This window comes from Antennarius striatus, chromosome 10, assembly GCF_040054535.1.
Source record: "Antennarius striatus isolate MH-2024 chromosome 10, ASM4005453v1, whole genome shotgun sequence".
NCBI lineage: Eukaryota > Metazoa > Chordata > Actinopteri > Lophiiformes > Antennariidae > Antennarius > Antennarius striatus.
In genome coordinates this window covers 11,365,001-11,384,059 of record NC_090785.1, presented here as the reverse complement: position 1 = coordinate 11,384,059, position 19,059 = coordinate 11,365,001, and the positions used below count along the sequence as shown (strand labels likewise).

General features: G+C 39.6%; 3 protein-coding genes across 4 annotated transcripts in view; all 3 read left to right on the top strand.

Annotated features, from left to right (window-relative positions):
• Positions 1–19,059, top strand: part of LOC137602777 (protocadherin alpha-C2-like) — a 117,558-nt gene that overhangs the window by 6,210 nt on the left and 92,289 nt on the right. The window contains exon 1 of one of the 2 annotated variants that reach the window (XM_068325792.1): positions 8,155–10,834. The exons of the other annotated variant lie outside the window; for it this stretch is intronic. Within the exon in view, the coding sequence (XP_068181893.1) occupies positions 8,471–10,834 (2,364 nt within the window). The 5' untranslated portion in view covers positions 8,155–8,470. Of the gene's footprint in view, positions 1–8,154; positions 10,835–19,059 lie in introns of those variants that run through there. 2 annotated transcript variants of the gene reach the window in all.
• LOC137603159 (protocadherin alpha-3-like) lies at positions 1,192–3,685 on the top strand. The gene is made up of 2 exons (XM_068326400.1): positions 1,192–3,552; positions 3,650–3,685. The coding sequence occupies exons 1-2, from the start codon at positions 1,192–1,194 to the stop codon at positions 3,683–3,685; spliced, it is 2,397 nt and encodes a 798-aa protein (XP_068182501.1).
• Positions 4,384–7,112, top strand: LOC137603158 (protocadherin alpha-3-like). The gene is made up of 2 exons (XM_068326398.1): positions 4,384–6,738; positions 6,999–7,112. The coding sequence occupies exons 1-2, from the start codon at positions 4,384–4,386 to the stop codon at positions 7,110–7,112; spliced, it is 2,469 nt and encodes an 822-aa protein (XP_068182499.1).

The window sequence follows — 19,059 nt, the reverse complement described above, 5'->3', positions numbered from 1 at the left end:
CAAACTGTTCTTTAAAATATGTGGTTGTAATGCTATGCTTTAAAAAAAATGTTCTCTGATTATTTTTCACCTTTTCATTGTCTTTTTTTGTTAGAAGCCCTTAATTAAGTTCAGTTAGACCTTGGTAAAGTTACAGTACATTTCTTCTTTTCCTTTCGGCTTTTCCCTTCAGGGGTCGCCACAGCGAATCAATTTCCTCCATCTAGCCCTGTCCTTTGAATCCTCTTCTCTCACACCAACTACCTTCATGTCTTCCCTCATTACATCCATAAACCTCCTCTTTGGTCTTCCTCTAGGCCTCCTGCCTGGCAGTTCAAAACTCAGCATACCTCAGCATACCTTCTACCAAGTTACAGTACATTTATAAAACAATTTTTCAGTTTCTTTTCATTTTCTTCCAGCGTTTTGTTTCATTTGATTGCATAACTGTTGCACTCCTTTGCTTTCTTGTAATTATGTAGGTGGGTACAACAATTATTCCTCTTTTGCAGGGACAGATTATTTTTAGTTACGTTTTCTTCCTATCAACAAACACTGTCTATATTTTCACTGCACTTGGCTTTAGAAAATGAGAAATGCATACAAGCTATGACATCATGAAGAAAGCTGAACATTCACACATTATTCAGATTCTTACAATGAAATTCGTAACTTGATCAAGGCGAAGACGATGGGGTCGTTGTCCATGGTTCTGATCGCCTTCGTTATGAATTAACAGTCCGCCTTCAACCACAGTGAATTGATTTCAGTGTGGTAATCCTCAAGACTTTTCTCCACCGTACATGTAAATCATAATGAACAGATGACTTTTCCTATTCACTCCGGTACTGTTTCTACATTGAAAAATATGTTAATATATGTATATAAAAAAAAGACAATCTGCAACTCGCAGACTCCCTGACTGATCTTTTTCTGCAGATTTAAAACACATCGCATGGTGTCAGTGTTATGAAAGACCCTTGCATGTCGTTGTTGTGAAAAAGATTTGGTTCCACCTCTTTAGAGCTGCTCAGTTCGATGATCGTTCAGTCATTTCTGGTCTCACTGCTACCTCTGGAAATAATCCACTCATGTCTATCGTAGGAAGAGAGGGGGGATAGCTTTTTTTTTTTTAACGTGGAGCGCATGGTTTAACCATTTTGAAATTGTTCTTTATCGTGTGACTGATAACTGGTGGTATCGGGTGTGACCATGGAACAAAGAAAACGCGACAGACGAGCGACGCGTGGATTCCTGTTTGGCTGCGTTGTTGCGGTTCTTTTGTGGAGCGTTGTCTCTGCGCAAATCAGATATTCACTCTCTGAGGAAGTTAATGAAGGAACTGTTGTTGGGAATATCGCAAAAGATCTTGGAATTGATAAAAACACCCTGAAGGCCAGGAAGTATCGGATTGTTTCTGCCTCTGCGGATCCGCTGTTTCATGTGAACCAAAACGACGGCATCCTTTACGTGAGTCGGAAGATTGACAGAGAAGAGGTGTGTGCGCAAAGCAGTACGTGTTTAATCAATCTGAAAACGGTGCTTGAAAATCCGCTGGAGGTACATTATGTAGGAGTGGAGGTGATGGATATTAACGATCATTCTCCAGTTTTCCCGGAAAAAATGAAAACATTTGAAATTTCGGAGTCTGTTCTACCCGGAGCACGATTTCAGCTGAAACCTTCACGGGACCCAGACAGTGGTTCTTTCTCTGTGCAGCAATATAGATTAAGTCCGAATGATCATTTTCGTTTGGAAGTGAAAGATAGAGGCAAAGATGGTAGAATTCCAATATTAGTTGTTCAAAAGTCTTTAGACAGGGAATCAGCAGGAAGTCACTCCTTGGTGCTGACCGCACTGGATGGAGGTAAACCTCCTAAATCTGGTAATATGAATATTCTAATAAATGTTTTAGATGTTAATGATAACGCACCTGTCTTTACTGAAGACGTTTATTCTGTTCTGCTGAATGAAAATGTTCCAGTAGGGACAACAGTCATACAAGTGAATGCAACTGATTTAGATGATGGACTGAATGCAGAAGTAATTTATTCATTTAGTAACAGTATGAATCAAAACATATTAAATCTATTTGATGTAAATCCATCCACAGGACAAGTGACCGTTAAAGGTTCAATAGATTATGAGGAGGACGACCAGTATGTAGTTGAAATTGAAGCATCAGATAAAGGCTCGGTTCCTCTGACAACAGAAAAAAGTGTGATAATTAAAATAGTTGACATTAATGATAATGCACCTGAGATTGAAGTGACCTCATTCTCAAACTCCATTCCTGAAGATTCCAGACCTGGAACAACAGTTGCCCTCATCAGTGTAAATGACCTGGACTCTGGTCTCAATGGAAAAGTTATTTGTTCTATGGATGAGAATGTTCCCTTTATGTTAACTCCATCCTTAGAAGATAAAATGTATTCATTAGTCACTAAATCTCCTCTGGACAGAGAGAAACAGTCACAATATGACCTGACAATACTTGCAAAAGATGCTGGTCAGCCTCCATTATCATCTGAAAAGACAATAAGTGTTGTGGTGTCAGATGTGAATGACAACAGTCCAGAGTTTTCACTGAGTCCTTATACTTTCTATGTGACTGAGGGGAACGATCCAGGAGTCTCTGTGTTTTCTGTCAAAGCTTCTGATCGTGATGAGAATGATAATGCTCTCATTTTATATCACATCCTCAGAGAAGGAAGCAAAGACAATAAAATAACTTCATTTCTAAATATAAATAGTGATAACGGAGACATTTTGGCTCTAAAAAGTTTTGACTTTGAGACCCTGAAGACGTTCCAGTTCCAAGTTGTGGCCACAGATGGTGGAACTCCGTCCCTGAGCAGCAACGTGACAGTGAACGTGTTCATTCTGGATCAGAACGACAACGCTCCAGTCATCCTGTATCCAGTCAGCTCCAACGGTTCTGCTGAAGGTGTGGAGGAGATTCCCCGCAATGTGAACGCAGGACACTTGGTGACTAAAGTCAGAGCCTATGACGCTGATATAGGATATAACGGCTGGTTGCTGTTTTCACTGCAGGAGGTGACTGACCACAGTCTGTTTGGTTTGGACCGCTATACAGGACAGATCAGAACCCTTCGCTCATTCACAGAGACAGACGAGGCTGAGCACAAACTGGTCATACTGGTGAAAGACAATGGGAACGTTTCCCTGTCAGCAACAGCTACTGTGATTGTCAGAATTGTGGAGCCCAAAGAGGCTTTTGCTGCTTCTGATGTGAAAAGTTCTGCAAAGGATGAGGAGGAGAATAATGTGACTCTTTATCTGATGATAACTCTGGGCTCAGTTTCACTTCTTTTTGTCATCAGTATCATCGTGCTGATTGCAATGCAGTGTTCAAAAAGCAGCACAGACTATACTTCTAAATATCTCCAAGAGACTAATTATGATGGGACACTGTGTCACAGCATCCAGTACAGATCTGGAGACAAACGCTACATGTTAGTTGGACCCAGAATGAGTATTGGATCTACTATTGTACCAGGAAGCAACGCTAACACATTAGTTCTACCTGACAGGAGGAAGACATCAGAAGAGGTAACAAGTGATTTATCTTTTAAATGCACTTGTTTGGTTTAATTGTTATTAATTTCAACTGTCAGTGATCTGTGATTCAATGTGTTTTTTGTGGCAGTATTTTAATATAGGCCAGTTCTCTGAATATTTTTAGTCTAACGGAGGTTTTTTGTACACTCTATACCATGCATCTTATTACAGCAGTGTCATTCACTCATTTTTTCAACATCTCCGAAGTCATATGAAGTCACAGCAGTTGGGCAAATTTACAGTTGATAGTATGATTGTCTTTTTGGTGTTGACATGTTTTACTTTTTATGTCCTGAATCTGTTAAGTAATTTTAAGACATTTGATATTACTAATTTCATTTGACACATTTTATTAATGTATTTATTAATAAGTAACTGATAGTTTTGGGATAATGGATCTAGTTTTCTTTCAAGGGAACCAAACATTTTCACTTGTCTGTTTATTCAACATTGAGATTGATCCCCCAATGATCACCTCTTAACATTTAGGACCATAGAGAGGAACGAAACATGTTGCAAATCTGTTCTGAAACCGTTGTTTAGAATCTCGATTATGTTGTAGTGAACAATGAGATCGCATGGTGTCAGTGTCTCAGGAAAATCCTAGTTTCAAACGCGTTTTTGTTCCACCTCTTTACCCATCTCAGTTCCAGACTCGCTCAATTCATTGACGGCTTTCTGCTGCCTTCATCAACAACATCCCATGATTGAAGCATTTTTAATACAGAGTGATTATTTGCATACCCGTATGAGTTGGATTAACGCCTTTCTTCAGCATTTTCAAACCAATCAGCAATCGAAAATAGTGTTTTTGCCTTAATCATGGAACAAAGAGGATGCGAGGTGAAGCGGACGAGGAGACGGTGGATTGGATGCGTTGTGCTTTTGTGGAGCATGGCTGCGGCCGATTTAAGATATTCAATCTCTGAGGAAGTCAACGAGGGAACTGTTGTGGGAAATATAGCGAAGGATTTGGGATTAGATAAGAGCACGTTGACATATCGGAAGTATAGGATTGTTTCTGGAGGCGCAGATCCCCGTTTCCGTGTGGATCAGAATGACGGCATCCTGTACGTGAGTCGCAAGATTGACCGTGAAGACGTGTGTGAACGAGGCAGTACGTGTTTAATAAGTCTGAAAACGGTTCTAGAAAACCCATTAGAGGTACATTATATTGAAGTAGAAGTGATGGATATAAATGATCATTCTCCCAGTTTTCCAGAGAAAAATAAAACGCTTGAGATCTCAGAGTCTGTGCCACCCGGAGTGCGCATTCCACTGAAAGCTGCAGGAGATCCCGACGGTGGTCCTTTCTCTGTTCAGCAGTATAAACTCAGTCCTAACGAGCACTTCCGTCTGGAAGTTAAAGACAAGGGAGAAGATGGTAAAATACCGGTTTTAGTAGTACAAAAATCTTTAGACCGGGAGACATCAGCAACACATTCGTTAGTGCTGACCGCAGTAGACGGAGGAAAACCGGCCAAGTCTGGCGAAATGAATATTCTAGTCAAGGTTTTAGATGTTAATGATAATGCACCTATTTTCTCAAAATATGATCATTCTGTGATGTTAAATGAAAATATTGCTGTCGGCACAAAAGTCATACAAATTAATGCAATTGATTTAGACGACGGACCAAACGGAGATGTGGTGTATTCCCTCAGCAATAGCATGAGCAATAGAATTTTAAAGCTTTTTGACATCAATCAGTCCACAGGGGAAATCACTGTTAAAAGTTCAATTGATTATGAGGAGAAGGAAAAATATGAAATTGAAATAGAAGCGTCGGATAAAGGCCTGCCACCTCTGGCTACACAAAAAAGTGTGATCATTAAAATAGTTGACATTAATGACAATGCACCTGAGATTGAAGTTACCTCATTCTCAAGCTCCATTCCTGAAGATTCCAGACCTGGAACAACAGTTGCCCTCATCAGTGTAAATGACCTGGACTCTGGTCTCAATGGAAAAGTTATTTGTTCGATGGATGAGAATGTTCCCTTTATGTTAACTCCATCCACAAAGGATAAAATGTATTCATTAGTCACTAAATCTCCTCTGGACAGAGAGAAACAGTCACAATATGACCTGACAATACTTGCAAAAGATGCTGGTCAGCCTCCATTATCATCTGAAAAGACAATAAGTGTTGTGGTGTCAGATGTGAATGACAACAGTCCAGAGTTTTCACTGAGTCCTTATACTTTCTATGTGACTGAGGGGAACGATCCAGGAGTCTCTGTGTTTTCTGTCAAAGCTTCTGATCGTGATGAGAATGATAATGCTCTCATTTCATATCACATCCTCAGAGATGGAAGTAAAGACAGTAAAATCACTTCATTTCTAAATATAAATAGTGATAACGGAAACATTTTGAGTCTAAAAAGTTTTGACTTTGAGACCCTGAAGACGTTCCAGTTCCAAGTTGTGGCCACAGATGGTGGAACTCCGTCCCTGAGCAGCAACGTGACAGTGAACGTGTTCATTCTGGATCAGAACGACAACGCTCCAGTCATCCTGTATCCAGTCAGCTCCAACGGTTCTGCTGAAGGTGTGGAGGAGATTCCCCGCAATGTGAACGCAGGACACTTGGTGACTAAAGTCAGAGCCTATGACGCTGATATAGGATATAACGGCTGGTTGCTGTTTTCACTGCAGGAGGTGACTGACCACAGTCTGTTTGGTTTGGACCGCTATACAGGACAGATCAGAACCCTTCGCTCATTCACAGAGACAGACGAGGCTGAGCACAAACTGCTCATACTGGTGAAAGACAATGGGAACGTTTCCCTGTCAGCAACAGCTACTGTGATTGTCAGAGTTGTGGAGCCCAAAGAGGCTTTTGCTGCTTCTGATGTGAAAAGTTCTGCAAAGGACGATGAGGAGAATAATGTGACTCTTTATCTGATGATAACTCTGGGCTCAGTTTCACTTCTTTTTGTCATCAGTATCATCGTGCTGATTGCAATGCAGTGTTCAAAAAGCAGCACAGACTATACTTCTAAATATCTCCAAGAGACTAACTATGATGGGACACTGTGTCACAGCATCCAGTACAGATCTGGAGACAAACGCTACATGTTAGTTGGACCCAGAATGAGTATTGGATCTACTATTGTACCAGGAAGCAACGCTAACACTCTGGTTCTCCCTGACAGGAGGGGTACTGCTAAGGAGGTAAGAAAGATGATTTAATTTCAGACTGTTTTTTTTTTTAAATATATGTGATCGATGACATTGGGTTATTAATAATCAAAGAATGTCTCAATCACTGAATGGTAAGATAGATTCACACTAACCTGATTGAAATTCACAACATTAATAAAAATAATTATTGCTAGTATAGAGAGTGGTTGTGCGGTTGGTCTTCAAGCAGTACACACTATTTATTCTTTTTAATTGTACAAATTCTCTGTGATACCTGGAAACTTATCCAGGGTGTTCACTGTCTCTCATCCTATGTCAGCTTGGATAGTCTCCAAGGTGAACCAATGGTCCGGAGGCAGATACGAGGCAAGATCTTTACTGATTTTAGTGCCTTCAAGAAATAAATGAATGAAAATGCGCAGACCATAATTAAGATGTGGTATGTGTAACATCGCTGCATTAACCTAATGTACTTAAAAACAATGCAGTTTCCAAGAAATTATTTATTTATTTTCATAATTTCTCTTTGATAGGGGCTTTATGCGAAGAAAATTTGCATAACAATCTCTGTTATTAGTTTGCTAATTCCAATGTACCATTTATAAAATACAGGCTATAGATTTCAAAATGCACCACAGCATAAACATCTACTGGAGACTTAAAATGCTAGGATACAAAATCCAAAAGCCATTAGTCAATGTTAGCTTCACCCAAAATGATTATTCACTCTCTACCTAGAAAAGTTTGTACTCTATCCATAATCCCCGCCAGAAGAAGAGTGATTAATTAAATCATAACTGATAGGGTGCTTTCATATGCTAATGGTAAGTCGTTCGTTAATTTAATCTTAAATACAAACAAAATAAACTAACAAGTTGATTCTAAACAGCTGATCATTGCAGTACTGTACAACAGTTTATCGAGTTTATCACTTATTGTTTTCACAAATACAGTACTTTTTTTTTTTTTTTTTTTCAGATGATGAGATTGTTCTTCATGAGATCAAGTATCAGACTCGAGCGACTGTCAGTGAATATAATTCAAATTGAGGAACTAATGTTTGCAGTCGACCTGAATTAAAAGACATGTTGTCAACTTCACACCGCGTTTGTTTGTTCTCACATTAAAAAGACACTCTTCATGTTGGGTAGTTGTGAAATGCAGACAGACTATGAACCATAGTGTAACGTAGTTTTCTACCAAGTTCAAGTAATAATGAGCAGGAGCGTCTGTGACGTCGGACTTGTCTCTTTCCTTGGTGCTGAATGTCTCATCCGTTTGTCTTGAATTGTCATGGAATGAAAGACTTCATCAGTCAATGGTCTAGTAATGATAGCTGGTTGTGATTGGAGTACATTGCCGAAAAATATATATCCATGTATCTTACAAGATAAATAGACTGAACAATGTAATTCCGCTCCCTTTCTGCGAATTTTTTTTAATTTTTTTTATTTTTTTAAATATTTTTTTTAGATCTGTCTTGTTATTTGGGTAGTGTTGTTCTGGATCGCATGGTGTCGGTATAGCGGCAAGTGATGTCTTGAAATTTTCGTCATCACCGTTTGGTCCAACCCTGCATTGCGATATTACGATTAAAGGCTCGGAAAGGGCTTGAACACGAAGCTAACTCTGGACAATTCCCACATCCGTCTGACAGTGGACTGCAGTTTGCAAATGAAAAAGGTCGATTATTATACCTGGATCATATCATTATAAATCCCGGAATTATTATTTCTTCATTATTTTTTCTGTTCTGTACACAATGGGACCAAGCGGACGCCCGTCGTGGATAGAGGAATGGAGATGCGTCTTTTACGCGGCGGCTTTGGTTACGTTTTGGAGCGAAGCTTCCGCTCAGATCAGATATTCCATCTCGGAAGAGGTAAAAGAAGGAAGTGCTGTTGGGAATATCGCCAAAGATTTAGGAATTGATAAAGCTACACTGAAAGATAGAGACTATCGCATTGTTGGCAGCTCTACGGAACCGTTGTTTCGCTTGAATAAAGACGACGGTGTCCTATACGTCAGCAGGAAACTGGACAGGGAGGAGATCTGCGAACGCAGTAACGCGTGCGTACTCAACCTTAAAACCGTGTTAGAAAATCCCTTGGAAATACATTATGTGTCTGTGGAGGTGCTGGATGTAAACGACCACTCTCCCGTCTTTCCGGAGAAAGTGAAAACACTGGAGATATTTGAATCGACTTCACCTGGAGCCAGATTCCAGCTCCAACCGGCACGTGATCCGGATGGCGCTCAGTTCACCATTCAGCAATACAGGTTAAGCCCCAATGACCACTTTCGTTTAGAAGTTAAGGAGAGAGGCGAGGACCGCAAGATGCCCTTTCTGATTTTACAGAAGCAGTTAGACAGAGAGACTATGAAGGAACACAAGCTGATACTAACAGCTACTGATGGTGGGAAACCAGCGAGGTCTGGAGCAATAGAATTACTAATTCAGGTCCTTGATGTAAATGATAACTACCCAGTTTTTACAAAAGATGCATATTCTGCTGTTTTAAAAGAGAATTCCGTTCCCGGCACAATAGTCATACTGGTTAATGCCACAGATTTGGATGAGGGTGCAAATGGAGAAATTGTTTATTCATTTGGAAAAGCAGTAGATCATCATTTACAAAATTTATTTAGCATAAACCCAAGCACAGGTGAAATTAAAGTGATTGGTCCGATTGATTTTGAAGAAAATCAAAGCTTTGAAATTGATATACAAGCTTCAGACAGGGGAACTGTACCTTTATCCACAGACATAACTGTGATAATAAAGGTAATAGACCTTAATGATAATCCTCCAGAGATTGAAGTTACATCATATTCTAAATCCGTTGCAGAGGATTCCAGAATTGGAACAACAGTAGCTTTGATCAGCATCAACGATTTGGATTCAGGCCAAAATGGAAAAGTTTCTTGCTTCATACTAGGGGATGTTCCTTTCACTATATCTCCATCTTTGCAAGCTAGCATGTTTACCATTGTAACCAAATCACAACTTGACAGAGAAGAGCAATCTCTGTATGAGCTTACAATTGTTGCAAAGGATAACGGAGACCCATCTCTGTCAACCGAAAAGATAATAAATGTGGTGGTGTCAGACGTGAATGATAACAGACCACAGTTTTCACTCAGCCCATATTCCTTCTATATTACTGAAAACAATGATTTAACATTGCCAGTGTTTTCAGTTAAGGCATCTGACCTTGATGATAGTGATAATGCACATATTACATATTATATTCCAAGGGAAAGTAGTGGAGGTAGATTTGATGTGTTTTTAAATATTAACTCAGAAAGTGGGGAAATATCTGCGTTAAAAAGTTTTGACTTTGAGACCCTGAAGACGTTCCAGTTCCAAGTTGTGGCCACAGATGGTGGAACTCCGTCCCTGAGCAGCAACGTGACAGTGAACGTGTTCATTCTGGATCAGAACGACAACGCTCCAGTCATCCTGTATCCAGTCAGCTCCAACGGTTCTGCTGAAGGTGTGGAGGAGATTCCCCGCAATGTGAACGCAGGACACTTGGTGACTAAAGTCAGAGCCTATGACGCTGATATAGGATATAACGGCTGGTTGCTGTTTTCACTGCAGGAGGTGACTGACCACAGTCTGTTTGGTTTGGACCGCTATACAGGACAGATCAGAACCCTTCGCTCATTCACAGAGACAGACGAGGCTGAGCACAAACTGGTCATACTGGTGAAAGACAATGGGAACGTTTCCCTGTCAGCAACAGCTACTGTGATTGTCAGAGTTGTGGAGCCCAAAGAGGCTTTTGCTGCTTCTGATGTGAAAAGTTCTGCAAAGGATGATGAGGAGGAGAATAATGTGACTCTTTATCTGATGATAACTCTGGGCTCAGTTTCACTTCTTTTTGTCATCAGTATCATCGTGCTGATTGCAATGCAGTGTTCAAAAAGCAGCACAGACTATACTTCTAAATATCTCCAAGAGACTAATTATGATGGGACACTGTGTCACAGCATCCAGTACAGATCTGGAGACAAACGCTACATGTTAGTTGGACCCAGAATGAGTATTGGATCTACTATTGTACCAGGAAGCAACGCTAACACTCTGGTGCTCCCTGACAGGAGGGGTACTGCTGAGGAGGTAAGAAGGATCACTAGAATTAATGCGAATCTGTGCCAACATACTTAAAGATCACTTCATTTCAGTATAGTTTGATACGAGAGCTTGTGATAGATGAGAAGCAGATCTTGAGCTTTATATCTCACCAACCTGTAAAAATCAACATGTTTCATGGTGGTATCTCTTTAAATTGAAGTTGTTGGTTTACACTTGTTTATGAGGTTTTGTCTCACAGTAAATTTACTCATATATAATGCAATGGCCTGCAGTTTGCATTTCATGTGCTACAATTCTTAGTCTACTAAAAAAAAAAAGTTGTCACAAAAAATAGTACAGATTTATGAAATATAGTGATTTTGTGTTTGAAATAGATTTTTCTTGTGAAATATTTGTCAAATTAGTTCAATAGACGCTGAGCTATATCATATCAACCCATTTTCTGTGACAGTGAAGGCAAAGTTGCATTTAGTAGAAAAACCTTTTTTCTGGAATAAATGGATGACTTCCTAGGATTTCATCACATTTTCTTCATGTCAGACCACTGAGCCCTGCATGTGTTCTCAGTGCACTGACTCACTTCGGCTATTAATAATTTAAACTGTACTGTGCATATTTCATGCCATATGCGGTTATGTCATCATAGGTGATAAAATTGGTTGTAATATATTTTAAATCCCTGATTTGCCTGTGGCAAAATTATGAAATAAGGAAACATTTGCTGTCAGTTTAGAAATTTAGTAATTATATTACGTTTGTTCCACTGACTACTGGTATTTGATATTTGAGGGGGAAAAAAAATCTTTGCATAAGATTTGTTGCTCACATGAATAGTGTTAGTTTTTTCTTTAATTATGTGACCAATGAATCTGCTCATAAATATAAAGTTAGCCAGTTTTACTGCACTTAATGTAACTTCTTTCTTGAGTTTAAATCTCATAATAATGAAAGTGTGATCTTTGTCTTAGGTTACATGTTTATTCATAGGTTTGTTCTAAACTCCTGACTATTTAGGGCTATCGCATGTAAATGAACTGACTGACAGATGTCTGGGCATGCTGACATAGTTGAGATGCTTCAGTGGGCCATGAATGGCTGCAGCCACAACACAGGGGAGGAAAGAGATGCTGATGTGGAGTGAATCACAATGTACAGCCACTCTGGTGGAGTTGGGACACTTAGCTTCTATCGTAACCTTCATTGATTGCAATGTTCAAATCAGCAAGCAATTAATTTGCATTGATATTTCCTTCAAATGTTTTTTTCTGTGGTCTGGGCTTGAAAAACAAGAAGCACGGATAAAATAAATGGAATGCATACAGTTTCCTACTGGCTGACGAAAAAATAGGTCACATTTTATACCATGTGGAAGGTCTGCATGCTTGGTTTCTGGGCTGATTCTCTGTTGAACACATGTGTTGCCCATAGCAACACATGAAGAGCTCCACCTTACTCTCAGACTAGCTTGCCCTCAGCCGTCTTAGCAACAGCAGTGGGAGAGGATGAAGGAGGGAGGGAGCAGTCCAACAGGGGGGAGGGGAAGCAGTATCTGTATGGCTCATTTATAGACACCTCACAATATTTAATGGAAATTGGTTTAGTTAGAAGGAAAGGCATGGATTATGTTAGGAAAGTCTCCATAATAAATCAGGCAACAGATGGTGCTGATACAAAAGCCATAGCCAATCCGAGAATAGCTGAGCTTCTAATTATATATTTTACAGCTTGGGGATGATTTTTTCTATCAAAAAACTGGGTCAACATTTGATTTTGCACCTAGAAAATGGCTCCAAGTTGAGCATGTATGTTGTACTGTCAAAGAATATGTTTTTACTGAAAAGCTTAAAGAAATATGTTGCCTGGTCTGAGCAGAAGCTTCAAATCAGAGTGTGGTAAGTGCAAGAAGAAAAAGATCAGTGGTTTAGCATCATAAAGAGGAACAGTATCTCTGCACCTCCTGGATTCAGTTTTGTCACTGCTGTATTAAACAGCAATGACTGCCACTATGTGTACACATAATATATGTGTGCATGTGTACGAAGCATCATGCAGTACACCAGCAGAGCTAAACTCTGCCCTGATGGCAGATACCAAAAAAAACAAACAAAAAAAAAGATTTAATAATGTGATAAAACAGGAGTGCACCACATTACACCTAAGGAGTGCCGAGTGGCGAGAAAGAACGGTCTTCACTAAATAGTGCATCACTGTGCTTTTGTTACATACCGTGGTGTTTTTGTTGACAGAGGAGGAGTGAGTGAAATGCAAGCGGAGCAGCTGCAGTCACATTGTAAGCACATGGGAGGTGGCTTGAATCAATACTTTGTGATTGAACTGAAATATGATGTGGGACGTCGCTGCATGAGAAGAACACCGTACAGTAAATACAGAACCATAATATAATTTCATCTGTCCGAATTGCATCTGTTGGGGGGTGTGGCTGTTTGCTCCAGTGGCTTTGTCTGCTTGGCCGGTTCAGCGGATCAGCGCAATTGTGTTTGCATACTGGGTGTCTACACTGAAAATCTTCACAGACAAACGACCCTTGCTTTTTGTGTCTGTGTGTGTTGTCGTTGCATGGGTGAGAGCATTTTCCTCTTTGAGCTGCATGCAGAGTCATCAGGAGGGAAATTAACAGGATAGTGTCAAAAAGAAGAGACACAGCTGTTACAGCGGGACAGTATTTACTGTATGTGCTAGTAGTTCTCCTTCCACTTCTAAATTTACCTCCTTAACCCATTTATCCATACTTTAGGACATGCTCTATTGTAATATCTCCTGTATACAGCATTGCTTTTTGGTTGGGGCTGTAAACTTCACTCTTTAATAAGTGTTCCTTCTGTATTCCGCCTGCTCTGCTTACCACTCTCCACATCTTCCTTCTCCATCATTCCTCTCTCCTCCTCTCCATTTTCATTCCCCCCCTCCCACTATTGGCCTCCTTTTCATGCTTTTAAGTCTCTGCACTTTGTTTCACCTTTTCGCAAGCAGCCATTTTTTGTCTCACTATCCTCCTCCATCTTTCGTTCTGTGGTCTGTCTCATTCGGGCCACACGCTCTCTTCCTCTATATTGTTGTGCTTCATGCCTGTGGGGTTATGGCAGCGGATGCTGCAGCTTGCATGTGCTGCTGTGTGTCAGTAGGGCACATGCTGCCTTATTGCTGCAGTTTTACTGGAGGATGGTGCTGCTCTCATTGAGGTCAGCAGCATTGACAATAATCTAATTTAGGCACACAGCAGGATAAAAGGAAAACGGCTACTACGTATCTTGATGTTCGCACTTTGCACACACATGCTTGTGCTCGTAGCTGTGTAGAAACACAACGCATCGCACACACTCTCAGTGGACTAATCCACCTTACTGAAAGGCACTCTCACAGAAGGAAAGGGGTGGGTGGAAAGAGAGGAACAGACATGTAGAGGACAAGAAACAAAGCATGAAGAGGACATATCCTTTCAGTTAAGATTGTAACATATCCACTGTGATAAAAGTATATCTATCAAAGCCTCAAACAGGACATCAGATGACCTGCATTTACGAAAAATATTCTATCTTTAGAAAATGTATTTCTAATGATTGTCATTTCTTTTTGATACAATCTCTTTTTATGCCTCCACCTTTTTATCCAGCAGCTTCTGCTCTCATTTTAACTTCCATTTCTGTCTTTGACAAACCTACTATAGACAACAACTTTCAAACATGCAATACTGACCAAACAATAACACTGATTCACTGTTGTCATTTATTACCCACATATATCAAAAAGTTGTTCAAGGATTTTGATTCTACATTATATATTGTGTAGGGTTAGTTCTTGGGCCAAGGGAATTCTGAGGTAGATCTGAGTACAGATGAAGATTTAGGGTACATCCTTTAAAAACATGTCCTCAATAGCATGATAAATAATAATAACTGATTAAAATAATTGTTATCGTGTGTGGACACCTTGTGCTATTCCAACACTACCCACAAATGAATGCAGACTAAGATCATAATCTGGGTCTGAGAGAGTCTAAGGAGGGTGAAGTATTTTGGGTATTAGTACAGTAATAGAGAGGGGTCAAGACCTATGCTGTCACTTGTGAGTGGCTGAGATAATACAGGTTCAATCATTTGCATGGGTGCCTTGTTATTGTGTTACAGCAATATGACAAATTAAAGTGGATTCAGAATTAAGGAAATTATTTTATATGTAAACTCATAAATTGCTGATTGCAAATATTTGACTCCTCATATGGGAATAGGTTTTAGGGTCAATGAATAAAGTAAGTGCTATTTTATTTGGCATCACCACAGGATTTAGGTACAGTGGTATAACTGAGAATATACTCACAGAAATACAGAGCAGAATGGGTAAATTGTGCAGCCTTACCAGCACACTCATCTTTAGTCTCAGAGCCTGAATGCTGACAGAAATATTTAAGAGATCCTTGAGAAAAAAGTTTACATTTTAATGACAATGTCAGTGAAGTCATGTGGCCTCCAACAGCTTACTGTTTGTATTAAATTGATCATACATCTGTTTCTGTCTTGTTATACTTCCTATTATGTTTCATGAATACATGATTGTTTCAGCCAGAGTTGTTTATCTCAGTGCTTTAAAACAGTTCATTAATGATCTGTCTGCATGTAATGATACTAACAGATATATGATTAGTTTCTAGTAGTGACTATTTTCAACAGTATCCGTTGATGGGATTATTTGCTGGTGTTTTAGGATGCTGTTAATACAAAGGACAGGAACATTATACAGTATACTGGTGAAGAAGTAACATGTCGACTCTGGTTCAAGTTAGAATGTCAAAGTTTAAATGGCTATGTCTCAGAATTTTATAGCATAAATAACTTCTAACTTTACCTCTCAATATATTATCAATAAATTACAGAAACCAAAGTTTGTTATTAAATATTTAACTAAAATGCTAAATAACATAGCGTGTTGTTGTAACACACACACACACACACACACACACACACACACACACACACACACACACACACACACAGACACACACACACACACACACACACACACACACACCTCTGATTGTATGTGTGTTTCCCCCCTAGTTAATGAGTCAGCGGGCTGCAAATTTCATTTCTGATTTTTTTTTTTTTTTTTTTTTACAACTGCAGGTCAAGACATTGTGGCATAGCTCTTTTCCATTTGTTATTAATCCCAGAACATAATAATAATAAATAAATAAAAAATTCAGAGACGTGTGCAGTTCCGGTGTGCGCTGACCCAGGTTATTCATTTCCCATGAGTATATAGGTCAAACCTGGATCTTCCATATTAAAAAAGAGATAAAGAAAGAGATTAATTGTTGACATGTCCCTAAAGTCAGCTCTGGTTTCCCTGGAATCATGAAGTCAAACTACAGACAGACTGATAATTCAATAGGCTCAGTCTATCTTTGGAATCAGTAGATTTTTTTTTTTTTTCAGTCTTACTCCTACTCTCTATTTCAAGCCTGGTATCGTGTGAGTGGGTCTGGCCCTTTCTCCACTCCACCACTCCATTGTGTAAGCCCTCCATTTCATTATGTGTCAGTACATTGACTCATGGCTGTGGGGATGTGTCCCATACGTTAGACCTTGCTACCCTCATATGAGAATCCACTGCAGCTGATTTGATGCACTGAGGCCTCCATCCAGAGTGTTGACAAGGTTGAGTCCTGAGACCACTCATAACTAATGAAAAGCATTGTGCACATCAGCTCCATGTGTCATTTTAACTTATTGCTGTTTAATACGAATCCAGCTCATGCTGCATTATACTTATGTCCTGTTTATCAACAATGTGATCATCAACCAGCAAGTACAGCAACAGTGGGGCTGCTTCTAAACACTCACAGTCTGTCTGTATTATTTTTCTTTCTGAATCAACAGGAATCTGAGCAGATGTGAGTCTACACTGCTCATGTTCACACAGCCATAACATCTGCTGCCGTACTTAGGACATCTCTGCATGCCTGCAGGATTGAACCTGACATAAGGTCAGAGAAAAGACAGACAGTCATTAAGTGAAAAACTAATGAACACACAGTCGGTTGAATATCCGTTCTAAATTTAATCTGTTCTTTATTTGACACGACCAACATCCTGAGACAACAAATGTAGGGGGATGAGATAGGTTATGTCTTTGTCAGTTGTTATGTTTGATTTGATGAATGTATGAATGACTGAGAGAATTCCAGATCCAGTATAGCTTAGATTTCAGATGCAGCCATGGTAAGAGGATTGTCCCTTTACTGCGGTATCCCTGCACTGCTCGCTGTGGGGGAGCTGTGGGATATGGTCACAGTCAGCATAGATTCGTGTCTGGTTAATACTGTGTGTACTGTATTTATGACTGGCCACACTTGGAATGGATCAGATGTTGGTTATGAGAGAGACCCAGGCTATAGAAACAGGGTTCCTCCTCCCCTGTGGCTATTTGCCCCAGCCTAATGCCCTCACTCATCATGCTGGATAATTGCTTGGTTTTGATTTAACAAATGTGGTATCTATGTTTTCTGACTAGTGGAACAATGGAGCTGTGTTGTGAGTCTTCTATGTGTTATTGGCTGTATCTAAAACATGAACTGACTTTTTAATGCTTTAGTTGAAAGTTCAGTGTGAAATTTTAGAGGCCTTTTGAAGTAATTTGATTTATAATATGACATAAATAACTCTTTGTATTTTTTTTACATGTTAATTTAGCTGCATAAACTTTAACTTAATGAGTAGTCTGCTCAAATTTAGGACAAATTCCCATGTGAACCATTGTGACATTATGTATTGCAGTAAGTATACTGAGTTAATCTATGATGGATTTCAAGTTTCTTCTTCAATTTAAAGGACATGCCTGGACCTCTCCAAAATGTTTCTATTAAAATATATAAAAGTAAGTAGAATAGAGAAATAACTGTGCTGTTGTTATGTGTGTTATGACATGACAAATAATGTAGTGTAGATGCAGAGAGAAAGACAGTTTTTAACAGTGATTAAGGCCACTGCCTGACGTTCCTTCTCAGTATTCTTTTTCAAATTAAAATGGTCTGAATCCCATGTGTCTCGTTGTGGTCACGTTTGTGATTTTGACTAAGTGAGCTGTGAGCTGCTTGCAGTGTGATTCATCTCATCTCCCCCTCGCAGCAGTTCGTTTCGTGAAGTTGTCCTGTCCTGAGTTTATTTTTAGTTGAACCATCTGTCAAAAAAGAAGCCAGAAACTTCACCATTTAAGTGGTTGTTCTATAATTTCATTAGGGAGATTTGTTTAAGTGAAGCCTTACAATTTCACACAAATGACTTGTGTTGTGTTGTGTTGGTAACTGTCCTAAATGTTTCACATTTTCTTATCTAGTGGGTGCAGCGTATGAATAAAACAATGAGACATGGGTGTGGAAGACGAGTGTTAGCGCTGTAACTCTGACTCATATCCTACTCTCTCCTCCCACCGACGGAATCTTGCTCTCGTTCTTCGTCTGCCTTTGTTCTCGTTATCTCTACCCCACTCTCCTCCAGCTTCACATGTTTTCCTTCTCATCATCATCATCATCATCATCATCATCATCCTCATGTCCTTTTTCTTTTTGTGTCCTTGCTTGCCACTACTATCAGCTTATTCTTTTCATACATATTCATTCTCATCCTGACATGGAGAATCTTCATTTTCTGGTTTTCTTCATCCCTCTCCTCTTCCTGACTTCCTCTGGCTGATGCTTGTGCTTATGCCCCCCTCTGTCTCTACAGGAAACTGCAAGCTAGTAGAAAATGGCAGACACACTTTAGTAGCTGGGTTACTCCCTCTTCTTTTTTTGCTTTTATTTATTTATTTATTTTAGGTCTGTTCGTGGCTAGGTTGCATTTGCCATGCGCAGCTTCTCCTGTCAGCATTAATTTCAACCTGCATTCTGCTTTCTCCTCTCCCGCAGTGAGAACAGAGCGTCCTCCTCACCTCCTCTTTATGGAGTTGTGAGTAAATATTAATATGTCAAAGCACCACCGAAGTGGGATGCAACACACTACTGAATCTGCAGCAACTCTTTGCAGCCTCAGGGCTAAAAGCCCAATGGAAATAAACCTGTATTTATCCTCTGTCAGAGAGTGCATGTGTGTATGTCCTGTATATGAAACTAGTGGATGACTTATTCAGTATATTCAGACTTATTCATATATGTGTTACTGACAGGAACAACATTATCCAGATTTACCTCGGTCTTAGTGTCATTGAATACTTCATGAAAATGAACAGTGACATTT

Coding starts and splice junctions, on each gene's coding strand:
- LOC137603159 (XM_068326400.1), top strand. CDS start 1,192: ATGGAACAAAGAAAACGCGACAGACGAGCGACGCGTGGATTCCTGTTT. Junction 3,553..3,649: donor GGAGGAAGACATCAGAAGAG/GTAACAAGTGAT, acceptor TTTTTGTGGCAG/TATTTTAATATAGGCCAGTT.
- LOC137603158 (XM_068326398.1), top strand. CDS start 4,384: ATGGAACAAAGAGGATGCGAGGTGAAGCGGACGAGGAGACGGTGGATT. Junction 6,739..6,998: donor GGAGGGGTACTGCTAAGGAG/GTAAGAAAGATG, acceptor AAACTTATCCAG/GGTGTTCACTGTCTCTCATC.